This window comes from Hippoglossus stenolepis, chromosome 9 (genome assembly GCF_022539355.2).
Source record: "Hippoglossus stenolepis isolate QCI-W04-F060 chromosome 9, HSTE1.2, whole genome shotgun sequence".
In the NCBI taxonomy this organism is placed as follows: Eukaryota; Metazoa; Chordata; class Actinopteri; order Pleuronectiformes; family Pleuronectidae; genus Hippoglossus; species Hippoglossus stenolepis.
In genome coordinates, this window is record NC_061491.1 from 13115340 (window position 1) to 13133314 (window position 17975).

At 43.1% G+C, this 17975-nt stretch overlaps 1 protein-coding gene across 1 annotated transcript in view; it reads right to left on the reverse strand.

Annotated features, from left to right (window-relative positions):
- The window catches only part of LOC118115277 (ultraviolet-B receptor UVR8-like), a 304574-nt gene that overhangs the window by 244119 nt on the left and 42480 nt on the right, over window positions 1–17975 (reverse strand). Inside the window, exons 3-4 of the mRNA XM_035166348.2 lie at window positions 11300–11342; window positions 9195–9429 (exon numbers count right to left, since the gene is read on the reverse strand). Coding sequence (XP_035022239.1) covers window positions 9195–9429; window positions 11300–11342 — 278 coding nt within the window. The remainder of the gene's footprint in view (window positions 1–9194; window positions 9430–11299; window positions 11343–17975) is intronic.

The following is a 17975-nucleotide window of genomic DNA, read 5'->3' on the forward strand; positions in this document are numbered from 1 at the left end:
GGCTTTACAGTAGATTGCAAAACAAAGAATGCTGGTCAATGCAGGGCCTTTTCTTAGGTAGCTTTCAAAATAAAAACAAATTCAAACTGTATTCCTTCTTGGAAATGTCAGCATCAAATCACAAGTGAGGTTAATTTTGTAAATGATAAATTTTGACCCAGTCACATATTTATATAGGTGAAGAAGAGAAGGCGAATGCAAAGATATTTTTTTAGTGAAATCAAAGATAGCAGGGGAAGCAAGTGTGTGTGTGTGTGTGTGTGTGTGTGTGTGTGTGTGTGTGTGTGTGTGTGTGTGTGTGTGTGTGTGTGTGTGTGTGTGTGTGTGTGTGTGTGTGTGTGTGTGTTGTGCAGGGACAGCATGCCTGCTGAAGGAGACAGTGAAGGTTCACTCATAGTACCACAGAACACCCCCAGCTGGGCTTGCCACTAAGGAATGGAGATGCCCAGGGAGAAAGATAAAGACGAGGAGATGTGGAGAGGGTGTGAAAGAGGTAGCAGGAAAAATACGAGAGAGTCAGAGAGAAAAAGAGAAAGTATATGAGAAAGAGGGAAAGTGAGTGAGGGTGTGCGTGTTCGTATTTTGCCTATTTTGCCACAAGCTTTTCAAAGGCTACGTCTTGCCTACAACACATCTGGGAATGTGAGTGAAAGTTGAAGAGTTCCTTCTGCTCATTTTCTCTCAACCCCCCAAAACCCATTTTTACTGATTTCTCCTTTTTCCTCTCGCCTTTTCTTTCAGCCCTCATCTCTCCCTCTCTCTCCTCTCCTCCGTTCGTCTTTTCGCACACAAAAACTTGGCAGCCGCTGTCCAGCTGACCTCTCCCTGACATCAATTTCCTTAGTTTCGTGTTTTGTTTAGTTTAAAATAAAACATTAATCCCCTTTTTATCGAGCACAATTCCATCACTCCGCTGATTCGCTCACGACGCAGTAAATCAACGATAACGCCAAAGAAGAAACAACAAAAACTAAAGTGGGACAGCGTCTGACTGTGGTGTGAGTCATTTAGAAATCACCTGCGCCGGCTGTCTAAATATGAGACCGTCTGGGGCAAGAGACATCAGCGGATCTCGGCTTTTTTACACACAGAACACAGCAGAGTGCTCAGAGAGTGAATACTGATATGGAGCGCTGCGACTCCTCTGAAGAGGCGTCGGCAGGTTAAGAGGATACCTTTTTCTCTATATATTTCTACTGTTTTAGTCACGGCTGTGTCTTCTTTCCAATTTCACTTTTTTCCTTCTATCTTCCTTTCTTGCCAAGGTTTATCCCTGAGGTGTCCTCTGGGGCTACCTACTGGATAAGCCATTTGAAATGCATTTTCTAAAGAACCTTCCGTTCCATTTTTTTTTTTTTGAACTGCCGCTATCTCTCAAAATGTCCTTAAGAAAAAAGTGTGAGAGAAAGAACGCGAGCAAATGTTTTAAAGTACTCTGTGAGGAAGGAGGAGGGAAAAAAAAAAGTATGCTGTACTTTAGTGTGTAGTTTACTCACATTGAAAGGAGCAGTAGTTTCCCAGCAGCAGTGTGATGTGTACTTCTGGGACTGTGATCTGTGCTGGTGGGTTCTGCACAATGTGACCCACTCCGAGAGAAACCTCGACTGCGACAGTAATGTGAAACTTACAAGGGGCTGATGAACATCCACTTCCACCAGTTCATACAAAATCATTTTAAATTACTATATGGTTGATTAAAGGAAAGTTTTTAGCTGGTTATGATGACATGACATGAGGAAATATACAGTATGACACTATTAGGATTTTTTTAGGATTAACATTAGTAAATAATTTTCCAAGCAAATAGAACAAACCAGTGGAACTCACAGTATCCCACATGTTTGCATATTAAGTAATTGCGCAGTGTCTCTAAATATTTTTGAAAAGGCCAATCTAGAGACCTAAAGCCATGATCAGTCAGTTCATCACTGTGCCACATCATGGACTGCAGTCTGCTCTGTCAACGAATTATGCCAATTACAGCCAGAAACCCCTGTGGTGTTTCGATAAGACCTTCCGCCATTTCTTCCAATGAAGCAATTTGTTCCAGTATTTGTTTACAGAGAGAGGCTGTGACTCGCAGCGAAAATAATATTCGTTATCTCCGTTTGCCATCAGAGCAGAGAGAATCCACCACTGGCTCATCTTAACCTGCCTTTCTCATTGGGGTTTAATCTGGTCATGGCAACTTAGCATCTAGTATGGCGAGTGTGTGCATGTGTTGTGTGTGTGTGTGTGTGTGTGTGTGTGTGTGTGTGTGTGTGTGTGTGTGTGTGTGTGTGTGTGTGTGTGTGTGTGTGTGTGTGTGTGTGCAGAGGGTGCAGAGGAGAGAGAGAGAGATAGACAAGCCAGTCGTTCTCCTCCTGCCCCCTCCTCCTCCTCCTCCCCCCCGAACCATGTCAAGAACCAATCACGTGTGAAAACTTGCCTCAACTTCGCCTGCCTGTGTGACTACAGCGTCAGACAGAGTTTGACAGATCTGTGCGCCACAGAGGCGTCTCCCCGCCATTTGGCATGCCATGCGCGTCTGGTGCGCTGGAGACTGCCTGTCAAACGCCTATGAGTCGGTGGCGCAGCCAGGGACCCTACGGAGCACCAGATGGGCCATTAAGGTAGTATTAATGTAGATGCCATCGCTTTTCTCCTCTGACTGGGACATGCTCTCTCGAACTGCGAGCAGCTGCTGCCATTTACTAGGACAGCTTCCTGCTAACTTTGGCCAACTGGCATCACCACTGACTGGCTCCGAACGTAATGATACACTTTTTCTTCTGACTATACCTGTGACTGTTGTCTCTCTTTTTCGCCCTGCCCTCCCATTCCAGAGGTTTCCACTGGATAAAGCTGATTACTTCCAGCTTTTCCTGCAACCCAATTGTCAAACGCACACACACACACACACACACACACACACACACACACACCCTGCACATTCAGGCAGCGATTTCCTCTCCCCTCTCTTCTCACAGACACACATAAAAAACATCAGCACGCTAATAGGAGTGTAGAAACTGGATCCATCTGTACATCCACTCCTAAATTCATAATCAAGGCATGATATTCAGTCGCGTACGGTTATTTCTGTTTATGCCCCACTGAGTGCTAATATCATGCTTTAATTGAGAGAAAATTGGCTGTTGGCAAGAAACAGAAAAGAAGGTTACCAAAAACCCAACCATGGATAAGTGTCGCAATCAGTAATATTCTATTTAGTTAAGTAGCCTAAAATGGGATGTTTTGAGATCATTATTCAAATCACATTGACAAAATCCTATTATGAGAATTAGTTTTCCGGAAGGAAATGTACAGAATTATTGATGTGTAATAAATGTGCTTTCAGCGATACATACACTAGGGGCGTATTAGGAAACAGCGGGGCGTACGATTCAAACTGAAACAAGGTCACAAACACCATATTCTCTCGTTCACTCTGAGAAAATAATGCGTGTGTCAGGTTCAAACTTTGCACGGCAACTAATGGCAAAAAGAGAGGCAAAGCAATGCAGACAGCCTGTAGTGAGTTCCAGAGTGCAGCAAAAGTCGTCGTATCGACCGATTCCCACACCGCGGCCCTAAACAAGTCAGAGGGGAGTGTGAGGAGTCAGAGAGATGGTTTCGTCTTGGTACTTTTTGAAAAGACGCACATCTCCAGAGGTGCAGGTTAGCCTTCCTACACAGCTGAGACTAAATCCCTGTGTTCCCTCTCTTCCTCTCATTTTTCAGGGGGAGCCCAGGGCCTGAGTGGAGGAACAGAACAAGCGTCCTTTGAGGTGCCCCCAGGGGAGATGAGCATAGTAGTTTGGGTCTCTGTACACCCACACCGAGTTCCTATGTAGTGCATAACTTGTAACTGCAGCAGAACAATAGACAGGCGATAGAAGTGCATACTATGCAGCGACTTTATTGTCTGCCAGCCTCTCTCTTACTTTTCACCCTCTCTCAGCAGCAGCAGCAGCAGCCTGAGTGAGGTGTGGGGGAGGGCCATCGATGTTTTTGCGTCTCAAGAGGCAGCTCAGACGAGGACTACAGGGTTGGCATCACCGGTGGTCAGTGTTGAAATCAAACGCACCGCCACCGAAGCGCAGCGAACGCTTATGCTCCCGCGCAGCCGTTAGTGTACTTGTGGTATCAAACTGACACCTTCTCCCTTGGCTGCTCCTGACAAGGAATTTCCTCGTTCAAGAATTAGCTGCACCTTGCCAAGAGCACAGCAGCAATTTGTACAGTTGTGAATAGATTTGATTCTGAGTGGATTGAGAGAAAACGTTTGTGTGGCACAACAATAGGCAGGTTCAGACGGTGCAAATGCATGGCAGTCGTAAAAAATTAACTATGGCAAAAGATATAACATCATCTTTCCACTGTAGGATGAATACTGAACCAGCTGTCTGTAAACTTAGCATGGATGAAAGCAGAACAGCCTCCAAAAAATAAAATCACAAAAAATTACCAACAATCCAAAACAATTCCTTCACAGTTGATTGAGAACAGCAACTGCTATTTTGATATCTGGGTTCAGTGAGTAGGGTCAATTTTTATCTACATATTGAAAAAAAGCACACACAAAAAATTGCCACTAATCAGCGTGTCTGCCAAGTAACTAATGCAGCAGAGAAAAGCACATTTCCATGTGTCTGTCTGAGCTTATAGCACAAGAATAAGAAGCCGTTACTGCAAAGTAAACTTCAGGATTAGGGAACGGCGTCTGTACATCGATGGGAGATGGAGCAGGGATCCATTTCCCACCGCTTCATCCAGGAAATCCAACCTGCGATGAACAGGATCAGCTCCTTTATTTACAAGGTGCATATTATTGCTTTGCCATGCAAATGCTTTCAAAAGCACTGTAATGCCATCCTGCTTTCGTGGGGAAATGATCGCTCCACCAGGACAAGCAAGCCAGGCTTTGATGGGTGCAGAATAACGGTGTTAAGGAGCTAAGCAATGTCTGTGTGGGGGTGTACTGCAAATAGGTTATTTTGGATGGGAAGAAAGAAGGCATTACCGAGGCCTATTGGTGCACCGAGGTAGACTTCCAACCAAGGCGATTAACGTGAAAGGAAATATCTAATGTTATTTTCCACTTCTGTGTAGAGAGAAGCAGAGAAAAGCCTCTAATCACATTATTATTTGTGTCGGAGATCAAGATCAATCAGGGTTAAAGCGTGTCACAATGTTTAACAATGACAATGGATGGTTGCTTGTGTAGGAGATACACGCCACACTACTGTGTGATACGTGTGATACATTATAGCTGCATTCTGACTGAATGTACTCAATATACACACACACACACACACACACACACACACACACACACACACACACACACACACACACACACACACACACACACACACACACACAGAGACAGAGTTATGTTTGACAACTTTAAATGTGACTGTGAATGTTTCTAAATAATATGAAAAAAGAGAAGGAGGAGTCACCACTAAAAAAAGACAAGTGTAGAAAAGGCTTCACCCCCTCAGACGCCTGTACTGGAAACAATGCAGCATCTTACGCTTTGGGAGAAACTCAAACTACAGCAACATACACAGGCTACGAAAACATTCAGCTGCACAAAACTCATTTTACACTACATCCACAATACCTTAAAAATGAATGAACAGCAGACGAGGGTAAGAAATGGAATCCGATCAAATAAAGAGTACACAAAAACATTTTGGTTTTTATGATCCCTCGAGCAAACAGGTAGGAAATTGTGTTTCTGCGGAGCCGGGACTGCTGAGATTCAGTTCAGGGTTTTGAGCCGGTGAGCAAGCGAGTGGCGAGAGGGAGATCCAAACTGAATGAGTGCATTGGCAGCTTGCGTAGAAAAAGCGGGGAGGCAGGCAGTGATTAACGGAACACTTCAGAGTACAAGGCACAGCGGTGCTCAAAGAAAACAGTGATGATCTCCACTTAATCGCGGAGAAGCCTGGAGCATCTGCCGCCAGAGCAGGGCAGCGGCACCGGCGAGCTCCTGCTCCGCTAGGCTGTGATCTCCAGAGAGCGGCGGCCATATGCTCGGCTCTGCCGCAAACTCGCAGGAAGTTAATTTTCTGACAAAACACAGGGATAAATATGACATTCAAACAAGTTGTGCTCAGCCAGGCTGAACACAGATGCCACGCCAAGCTCAAGCTGCACACGTGTCACACTTAGGAACAGAGTTTATTTTCATGCTCCCACAGAAATGCAGACAATGGGTGGTACATTTTCAGCTAGGAGGTGTTAACCTACTTAGAGACTAAGCTATGCTGTGTATACAGGGAGACAAATTCATACACAAAAACAAACAGACCTATGGTATACGATACTGGCTTGATACAAGAGCTACCAGAAAAACAATCAACGGTGACTACTAATTCTTATCAAAATGTTGATATAAGGCAGCACATGGAGAACTGGAGAGGGATCGTCCTATCTGCCGAACAAACACATCCATCAAAACCCTGAGAAAGTGACAATGTCATTGTCCTAATGAGAGGAGAGAGAGAGACAGACAGAGAGAGTGCGGAGACATGAGAGGGAAAAAAATAAGATTAACTTTCATTTCCGTTCACAGACACAGAACCCCACGGTGCGACATTAAAATAATGTCAGTCAAACTGTTAAATAGGAGCTCTGTCTAACCTTGTCTGTTGCAGGTGAAATGCCATAGTGGGCCCGAACAAAGGGCTCGCAGGTGTGAGCAGAATCCCCAACACCTCTCCACTGGGACGATAAAGAGCAGAATATAGTGTTTCTCAGATCTCAGCGGCCGGCTACCACTCCGTTTCAGATTAAAAGGAGAGACAGAGCCTGAGGGGTGAAGCTGGCAGGTCCAACCTACAGATTCTTTACAACAATAGCCGGTATCATATAGTACGCATGTCTGGGGGATAACTGTAGGTGGAGCAGCGTGTCTGGACCGACTGAAGGAAAAGAGAAAAAACAACGCACACAAGGAGGCAGTATGGATGAAAGAGGACGGAGGTGGGTGGTTGGAGGGCAAGGTTTGGGCCTCCACCTGGGGCAATCCGAGGCCGACGGTATGGCGAGAGTGGGAGGAAAGGTTGACGCTGGGGATACTAAAACCACCAGGTGCTATTCCCTGCCACTGCGGCTGCATGTCGCCCCTTCAGTATCAGTTGCTTTCGGGCTGGGTGCAGTCATGCAGAGGCCTTTATCAGAGGGGAGAGGTGAGAGCTTTGGCCCCTGGGCCTCCGTGCTGCTGCCAGGTGGCTCCTTACTTTCCCTGCCCCCCTCAAAGCATGAGAGCACATGAGCTGTAACACATCTCTTCTGGGGATTTCTATCTATGCAAGTGTTATGTAAGTGCTGGAACGAGGCCAGAGAAACAACAGATAACATGGAAAGAAAACTGATCATTCTGGAGAAAAAAAACAGCAGCTGAACACTTCACTGTGGTGGAGAGGCAAAAATATAAAGAAAACTGCTTTTAACAAATATGTAACAACTCTTTGTTAAAATGTCTAAAAACCACAAGACCTATGTTTTATATATTGACTCGTGTACTTTCGTCACCCAAAATGTTTCCAAAAATGTTCAAATCCAGATAAATCTCCATTTTATTCAAGGTAACAGGACCTTTTCATTTCACTTTTAACTGCATCATATCCACTTTACTGGTGCCGTTGCCAATCTCTGCTTTAACTTCTGAAGCAAACAACGTATGACCAAGGACAAACCCACTGCTGGCCAGTTACCCAGTCGGCTGTTTGTTCCTTCCACGGTTTATATTACTGGTAATGGATCACGATTATTCATTCCTGTTTGCTGTGTAACGTGAATAAAACTTTATTACATTACCTCATTCGTGAACATGATTTGCGCCTGAGTGGTAGATTTACATTGGCAATGGTGGTGAAGACGATCCCACACTGCTTCAAGATGTCGAACAAGGTCTTTTGTTATTGTTTTGATCGAGAGACCCCTAGTTACGTATTGTACGTTTAAGACTTTGAGGAAATTTAATTGCTTTAAATAGTAAGCGTGTCCATAGCGATTTGAGTGAAATAAATGAAAACAGAGGAGAATATTCAGGCCGAGAGAAAGAGAGAGAGAGAGAGAGAGGACTGAAATACTCCTCCTCTTTTTCAATCCATCCATTACAATATGTGGGAGTAAAAAAAAAACGGAGACTTAAAGTATAACAATGCACTAATGTAACTGCGAGAGACTGGGAAAATCTGTCGGAGATATAATACATCCACTACACATGTGCACGGAAGCACATATCCATATATCAAGTGTTGAGTGGCAATCATTCACCTAGATGCTGTCACACTGCGGTAAATGGGCTTATTTTGCATGGGAAGGAAGAGGGAGTGATGGGCCGCGGTGAGCAAGAGAGGGACTGAGGGACTGAATCAAATGATATGAGTAGGCAAAATTAAGCTCCAAATGCAAGTGGAACACTTCACAAGAGAGCCAATTTCAATTCCACAGCACTTAATTTAGGATTTGTATGGTTCAACAGCATGCGACTGTATGGTAGGCATGTAAGGAAAGAGATAGAGGCAACCAGCAAACAGCCATCCACACCCTTGAGGTATCCATCACACGCCTTTCTCCGTCAGACCCCTATCTCTCTGTCTCACTACAATGAATTAAAAACTAATGATATTATACTGCAGAGATAGTGTAGTTCTTTTTAATTGGGCATTACAAAATCAGATGGGTTTTAATGGGATGAGTGCACATTTTTTGTGAGTTTTGTGCGCGTCATGCTTAGATAATCGTGCATTTCGCTTTGATTTCGTCATTACTGTAAAGACTTTATAGCTGCTTTCAGACATGCAATGAACTCCTGAATATACTCCTGGATATTCTCCTGAATTGAGTCCTAGTCCCCCTAGTAAAAACTCTGGGGTGAGCCCTATGTGAGAATACAGCGAGATATTGTCCAGAGGATTCACCATGAGCGAGTGGGCGCATTGAAGACATGCAAATAACTTAGGGTGAAAAAGAAGAAGAAGGTGCTAAAGATTATGTCAACTTTGAAAGACAAAGAAATTCGAGAACTTTTGGTTGATGCGGGCCGACGTCGTTGTCGATGTGATTCAAATGAAAACACATGAATTAATACGTTTCTGACCCAGAGAATCTCCTGCTGGGTCAAAGTCCAGATAAAAGAAAAAAAACATTTTCTGGATTTCATGTCCGAAAACATCCTATGATCTCCGTACCTGGTGCTCTTTGAAGTCGGCCCTCTGGAAGTCATAGCCTAGCTGGGCATAAAAGTTGTTCCCGAAGCTGTAGGCTTGTCCACTTTGAGTCCATACGAAGGAGTGTCTGCTTCCACAGGCCACACCGGCGATGTCAACGACATTCACCCCGGTGCCACTTCCTGTTACTTCTAGTTCCTGTTGCAACTTCACCTCGACTGGATGGTCCTTAACTTCTCTCTCCCCGTCTCCAAGCCTGAGAAAAAGCAGACAGAAAATACATTTTCACAGTTTCTTCTATATCGTGAACAAGACTTCCCAAAAGGGGGAAGGTTGGCTTGGCGAATCAATATTTGTTGTATTTTGTATGATATAAATTATATTGTGTTGATAAATGAAGCCTGTTTTTTAATGTAACACATTTTATTGCACTGAATCATAAGTAAATATGCTTACATTTGACTTTGAATGTAAAAATGTGCTTAATGTCTTTCTACGAATGAGTCATTTTGAGAACATTTTAAGAACAACATAACATGAGATCTCAGTAGATATCACTTTTAGCTTACGCCGTGACAGCAATACCTTTTTGTTGGCTTTATGGTATGTTTTCTCTACACAGAGTCACATATACAGCATGTGGAAGAGGCATATTTCAGTGAGGTCAGTTTTCGTTCCAGGGGAAGAAATAATAACTCAACCTAACTCAATTTGTAGCTGTACAAATTACTTTACATAGGCCTACATAGCTGAGAGTTGTGTTTCTGTCTCTCTGTCCCTAGTGTGAGCGAACAAAGAACATCCAAGACCCCGTTTCAAGATGAGCTGGTCAAACGCAGCCCCAGCACCCCGTGACCTGTGAGCTCCCAGCAGCTTCAAACAGAGCTCTAGTGTTTGCTTCTTGATAAAATGCTCCTCTTTGTATTTGTTTCCCTGAGCCAGCGTCATAACCTGCAATGCCCCGGCCATATCTGCTAGTTTGCGGCATGTCTGGGAAAAATAACAAACGGTCTTCTCCATTATTTCCACAAACGGGGAACGAAAGGTCCTCGCCCGCCATCCCCACGAGAGCCAGTATTGATTACAACAATGCTTCAACTCAAGACAAGACCACTCTGGGGTCACTGCTATTTCCATCAGAAAGTTTGCCAGTTTAAATTTACACATCTCCCTTGTACTCTCCTCCTCTCTCGCCTCCAGTGAGACACACAGGAGAGCTGAGGAGTTTTCAGATATCAGAGTGCCAGTTGTGTAACAGAGCTCACCCTTTGCACTGGAAGTGGGTGTTGTGGAGCTCCAACTATAGGCTCCTCCAACTATAAGCTCCCCACAAGAGCCTCGACCTGCTTAGAGGGGTCAAAGCATCATGAGAGGGGAGAGAGACCGAGACAGAGAAGCGGAGAGCGAGAGCGAGAGTAGAAGAATAAGGGACAACGGTGAGGGAGATGGTGAGAGAGAGAGAAGTGATGCCTTTGTTTCTTTTATGTATTCCTCTAAGGGTCTGCTGTGCTGCTGTTTGAGTACCCGAGGGCCACTGAATCACTGCAGCCCCCAGGCCTTAACATGTCATTACAGTCAGACTGGCTCCTGGCTGGAGGAGTTTTAACAAGGAAGCTCATCAGCAGCAAAACAACTGTTTGTGTATAACTATGCCTGTTTGTTGGTCTGTCTATCTGACTTCTTTCTGCAGTTTTATTTACAATTGTAAAGGTTGTGAAGCTTGTCTGCTACGTTGACAATGAAGCAGAGCAAAACTAAACAAAGATAGCTGAAGTATTTACACCCGAGTATCATTACATATTCTTACCCTTAACAAACTGACTACGTTTACATGGACTCCAACATTACGACTATTGACTTTATTCAGAATAAGACAATATCTCAGTTATGATGTTTACGTGAGTTGCAAATAGAATATTCTGTTCATATTCCCGTTAACATGTATAGTCTGATTATAACTCACATCATTACATCCACTAGGTCTGATGTTATTCTGCTAGATTTTCACAGTTTGAATCTACGATGCTACCATTTGGATGATCCTTTTTATTTTTCCATCTGAAGTATGTTGATGTTGCTGTGAAAACTCCTATAGGAAATTATAATGCTAGTAGGAATTGACTTACTGTCCACTGGTGCCGTTTCCCCATGCAAATATCCTGTTGTCCACTGTGGAGAAAAGGAAGACAAGAACAATGTTAAAATATGTTGACTTAAGTGGATGAAAAATAGCTTTAAAGTACTTTGTAACTTAGGGCACTGCAGTAAGGACACAACCCTGACATGTACTACATGATCTACCACATCTGTAACTAAACCATCTCATGGTTGAATGCCTCCATCAACAGTCAAGTTTCAGTTTACATCAACATCTGTCCAGACATGTGGTGAGGTAAAAAGTAGTGCATATATTTGTTGAACATTAAACTGTCACGGTGAAGTTGACCTTCGACCTTTTTGACATAAAACGCCACCACTTCATCCCAAAAACAGTTGTGTGAAAATGTTTCAGAATTAGCATATGAATTCATGAGTTAGCAAATCTATGCGTGACTTTCTTTACCTGAAAATCACTTCTTTGCTGCTCCAAAACAGCAGCTGTACTGTTCTGCCACTGGAAAGTACTGAGCGGTAAAGAAGTAGTGATTTCCAGTGGTGTCGCTTTAGCCGGAGTAAGATAAAATGTTGGCAAGTTGGAAATATTTCATGCTGGAAAGTCCCACAAGTAAAACGGTGACATTCGTATGTAAAACTTCGTAGAGACATTAGCAACACTACTGCTTGATTTGTAAAGAAGGTGCCCGAACACGTAGTGCATATGAGATGAAATGCCCACATCACCACACATTCATTCAGCAATTCATTTCTCAACAGGTCTAACATACACACAGTATGGTGCCCTGTTGAACTTCATGGATTGTGGTTCAAAGTCCAGGTTCCAGGATTGGTATCGGGAAGTAATAAATGGTGTCAGAACCGCTCTACTGAAAACCCAAAGCCTCCGACCATGGCTGTCGCCAGAGTTAAAGAGAAGTGTGGGATTATCGTTTGGAAAAAATAATCAAAAAGTGGTCATGTTCAGAAGCTGCAGCTGTTTCTCAGTTATAACTCAGGTTGTGTGTGTTTTCCCTTTTGTCCTCGAGTGTCGAGTGAGCGGTGCCATGTCAGTGGGTGGACCCTTCCCCGCTGTGTGAAGTTTGATTAATACAGCCTCGACAGAGAGTTCAGACACTGGGGCCACCTCTCACACACCCTGCTGTAAAATAATGAGCCTTCAGCGGGAAGGGATAATATACATGGGAGGGGAGACACACTTCCTAAAGCCCGAGCTCAAGCTGAATATATTCAAATGAAATGAGGAGACGAGGCCATCCTAACTGATTAGACTTGTCTTAAAAGAGAGGGAGAAGCTGCATATTCCTCCCTCTATGTACATGTATTTAACTGTCACCTCGCTGCACTAACAATCCAACGTGGCATTGATCAATTTGCATATGGTTTCTATAAATACCTGGACCTCTACCTGTTCCTGCAGTGATTCCAGTCATGGTGGATCACAGACAAGCCTTATTGGTCTTATGGGATCTCCAACACCACAGGGGGAACAGCCAATAGCAACAGACTTTACTCACCAAGCCAGCAGAGTTCTCATACATTACATCGTACGCTACATGATTTACCTAAGCTTGTCAAAAGAGAAAAATTATCAGGCAAATGTGGGGTAATAAATTGTGATCCGTGCTGCATATGTTTAACTTGTGACCCTTGGCATTTTAACGGTTGGGTTGTACGACGAAGAGTCGCAGCAAAATGTGTGAAAGGAAATAACACGATTAGTGAAAAAACATTTGGAAACTTTGTGGGAAATGTGCTAAACAGGTCACTGATCTTTATGAGACGTATTGTATGTTATACTTGATGTTGTTGCAATTACAGAAACAAGAACACAGCACTTTGTACACGTTCTTAATTTGATCTAATCACTCAGGCTAAGACTAATAGAATTCAATAAAACAGTTCTGCAGTAAATCCGACCTTCATGAAGGTTTCAATGTTCAGTATTTGTGAAACTGAACTGAACTGCACTGTGTTGACAGGACTTCACGTTACTTTGTCCACCCCATTCAAATGGATGAGAACAGCTAAATAACAGAAAACTCTTTGTATTATGCAGCCTCCAAAATGATTTAAGTTTAGTTTAACAACTGTTCCCTTCAATTTCAACAACAACTGAACATTCCAACCTTAGTGAATGCATGACTTGTAGCATTAGTTTGGTGTTGCTAATACTTCCTAATAAACTAAGTGTATAATTAAAGTATGAATTATGTATGCTGCCTTCTAATGTTGGCAGTGCACCTTTTGGACTATAAGTATACAAGACGTTAATGTTTTTCCGAGGTCAGTTAACTTAAAACATTGAAATGCATCTGCAAATTTCATATTTATCATATTTGCATACTTGCCAGAGTGCATTTTTTCGAAGTATTTTCATAGGCTGCCGCCACAGTTGAAGATTTGTTGCAGGAGTGAACTCGTCCATTTACATTAACTTTTGTAACTCAGACAACAGTAGTCTTCAACAGCGTATTTCTTTATTTTTTCTTTTCAGCCACTTGTATAGTGTATATATGACACATAAGTATGGGTGGATTCACAGAGCTTCAGTATATAGTGAGCCTATAAGCCAGGCTTTTTCTGCTAATAGCCTTATGTGTCACCATTTATGTAATTATCAATTGTCTATGTATAGATATACCATTGTTTTCACTGCCATGCAGAGCTCATTGTATTGTGCCATTGTATGTACAGTACAATAGTCAACTATGATTGTCTTTACTACAGAACAAGATCGCACAATAAACACAGAAAGAGCAGCTCCTAATGCACAAGTACGGTAAAAGTTCAAGGGTACCAGGACAAATTTGTATAGTTACTCTTGAGCTCAGATCAGAACATGCAGCCCATTGAACAGACCACACAGGCTATGAACTATTACACATGATCAGTTTGTTTTTCTGGTCACAGAAATACTAAAAAGCTAAAAAACATAAATCCTTGAATAGCAGGCTGTTGTTAAAAAAAGAAGAAGCTCTTAGCTCCGTGGCTGACTGTGAGCTGTGGTTAGTCATGCATAAAAAATACAGCAACATCGCTGGTGTCCAGGATTTTTAAGTTTACTTTTTTTCAAGCGTAAGAGTCCTCGCTGGAATAATGAAATAAAGATGAGAATGAAAATGCAGTGGGAATTAAGGCGGTTACTGTTCCAGAGTTTTATTTTCTGTTGTTTTTTGTTGTTTTCTTTTGTTCTTGTACTTTGTTTTTTTGTTTTTGTTTTCTTTTGCTCTTTTACCTCTGGAGAATTGTTATGTGGGAGTATGATAAATAGCAGTGCTTAGAGTGTGTATAACTAAAACAGGGAAATATTGGCAGCCGTAGGTCTGCTGCAACACTCTGCACACAAGCACATTATTAACAATATCTGTGTTTGCACCAGGCACCGGGTCAACAGAGTAAACAATAATAATAACAGAATTCATAGCTCTGATTCTTTTCTTTTAGAAACAAACAAAAAGTGCAATGTATGTGACTCCAGCTGGACTTCAGATGGTCAAATTGTTTATCAGTCTTTTTTTTAAGCACAGACTAAAATCCTAACAAATGCAACTACCTTCATCCATTTAGGTTCAAGAAACCACTGCACACGTTCTCTTCGTAGTTCATATAAATGACCAGGTATGTGTATTTGTCCACGTATCCAGATGCATGACTTCGCTGTGATAGCCGCCTCACCTTGTGATTTTGAGTCCTCTGTTATCCTCGGAGTGGCAGATGTTTTCTACCCCCCTCCAACCCGCTCGTCCACCCACCCACCCACCCCATTCTCCCTCCGTCTCTGCGGCAAGGGCAGCGGCTGGCGCGGGGGCACGGAGGCCGGAAGCGGTGCATCAGCCTGACGTACAGAACTGATGGGCAGGGCTGAGAGCTGGCAGTCTGGCAGGTTGAGTGTTCACCCTCCTTTGCCCCCCACTAGCCCCCTGCTAGCCCCTGCTGCTCTGCACCGTACCCGGGCACCAGCATCCCAGCGGCTGGTAACCCATTGCTTTGCTCCCCCATAAAAATAGCCCATCCCATTATTCTTCCGCCTCCCTGGGGGCCACAAGGTCTCCAGCATCATTACCAGGACTAAGGATCTGACTCTGCCACCACCACTTGGCACCCCCCGCCCCCCTTCCTCTCCCCCTCATCCTCTTCTCTAATTATAGGTCAAGCACTCTTTTTGTAAATTATAAAACCTTTGTTCTTATCAGGAGAAGTGAACGGAAAGGAGAGATACCACGGACGGAAGAGGAGCAAAGGAGGAACCGAAAAAGTAGATGAAGTAAGAGGGGGGCACTGGTGTAAAAATAAGAAAGGGGGGGGGGGAATTTTTCAATTATAAAACCCAGCTAATTTGGTATGACCAGCGACTGTCATGCATGGTGACAGAGCTCCATTATGCAGTCATTTGAGCTCTTTCAAATTAGTTATGTTAATGTCCTGCGTGTGAATGTAACACTTGGATGGGACAAGATTTCAGCAATTAATTTCTACAGTCAGCGGAGAGACAAGCAAATTTATTTTCCCCCTCTCAGGGAATTGGTGGTGGAGGGAGTGAGGAGGGGAGAGAGCATTCTGGAGCAGGGAACAAGCTAAACACAAGACCTAAATAAAGCCTGAACAATGGGAGCCAATGCCTCCTCATTCATTCAATTGACAATGTTTTGCAGCTTAAACCTGTTTTATTAATTATGTTTGACATTTCCTTAATTAGTTTCATTTACACCAAATCAATCCCTGCTGCTGTACAGCGTCATTTATCATTTTAAAAAATTTGCATAGCCAGTGCTGACTTTTTCTACTTAATTATACATTAAAAGTGTCAGCCGCGCTTGCTGCCTGGCATTATCTGAGGCAGAAAGGTTTGTGGCTGGACGGGGGTGGCATTAATCATCAGGGCGGGAGCGGGCAATGGGTGCTCCCAGTCGCCAGCGGGAGAGCTGAGCGGGGGCTTCTCATTTTCGAAGCTTAATGCTTCCGGGGCCACGGCGACCTCAATGACCTACGGGGAGAGGCAGACAAATCAGCGACCTCCAGCCCCCCCAAAAAACAACTACAGCTTGTTTATAAACCACAGTGAGAGGAAGGAGGGACCATAACCAGGAAAAGGAAAACGCTGCAAGATGTGTTGTCAAAAGGAAAAACAAAAGGCTAGAAGGCCACAGTGTGCAGGTATTAAAGGAGCTATACATACTAACTTACATGTTTAGCTCACACAGATTCCTTTTCAGCCATTCATGTGACATTTAAAGTTATTAGTAATTTAATCACTACCCCGTTAAAAGACACACCCATTTTTTGTGCACGGGCCTGAAAATAACCTACCAAATATTAAAAAGGGTCTTCAACCCTCTTGATTACAGTCATAACCTTGGTCTCATTTGAAAGGTAACGCTCTCAATTTTATAACCAAAAAGTCATAATGATTATAATAGCACAAAAGTTAGAAAAGTACATGCATGGTAGAAACAGAAGTTTTTTAGCCTGACTATTTTTGGAGGGCAAATTTTTCTCTAATAAAAAGGGGAACATAAGGTCTGTAATAGTACCTGTAATAGTACCGTTTGTGTGGCTATCGCCACAAGTCTGGACCAATTTTATATCAACAGCTGCTGCAGTAATAAGTGTATGGTAAATTGCATGCCATAGATGGAATCAGTAGACTTGTCTGGAGGTGGACCGGCCTTGTCTGGTCAGGTTTCAAATAATGTTGTCTTACAGCTCACAGCAACGTCATACAATATAGGTTTATAAGGCTTATAAAGAAAATCGTTTGCTATATTACGTGAATAGGGTTACAGCCAAATTTGCACTTTTGTCCCTATCCAGTTTTCTATTGATAGCAATGCATTTGAGCACTTTTCTCAATGGTTTTTGTGGTCTTGTCTTCGGTCTGTGTGTTTATAATTTTGCACTGTTTTGGATGGATGCCTTCTCTTTTTGTTGCTGCAAAATAAATCTACCTACGGGTACATATAAAGTAACCTTAACCTTAACCCTTGGATGTCATTTTGAAACCCTCTTCAATAAAGTATTGGTTGATAGGGATTGATTATGAAATATTCATATTGAGGGTGGCACGGTGGTCCAGTGATCAGCACTGTTGCCTCAGAGAGTTTGTGTGGAGTTTGCATGTTCTCCCTATGTCTGCGTGGGCTGTCTTCCACAGTCCAAATACCTGATGATTGGGGTTAGGTTAATTGGAGATTCTAAATTGACCGTAAGTGTGAATGTGCATGGGCGTTAATGGTTTGTCTTTACATATATGCCCTGCAATACGCTGGCGACATGTCCAGACTGGGTACCCCGCTCTCTTCCAATGTCAGCTGGGATTGTCTCCAGGAGGGATGGCTGGATATTCATATTGAAGAGGAAAATGTGTTTTCTGCACATGTGAAAGGGATTCTCCAGATAATATCTGGACCTGATTCTCTTTTTCCAGGGTTCAGAACCCAAAACAGCAGAATGTATAATTTTTCAAGGCTGTTTGAGGATTGATTTTGGCACAGGTCAGAACAGGCCTTGCAGTCAGGACCTTAAGTATTTGGAAAGACACATTGTTTTGTTATTCGAGATCTGAAATTCAGTATATTCAACTTGAAATGAAATGTGGATGTTACAGTAAGTTTCAGATTTAATTTGAGTTGGTTTACATTACAATAAGTGCATTCAACCATGAGGGTACAAACCCAGAACAACAAG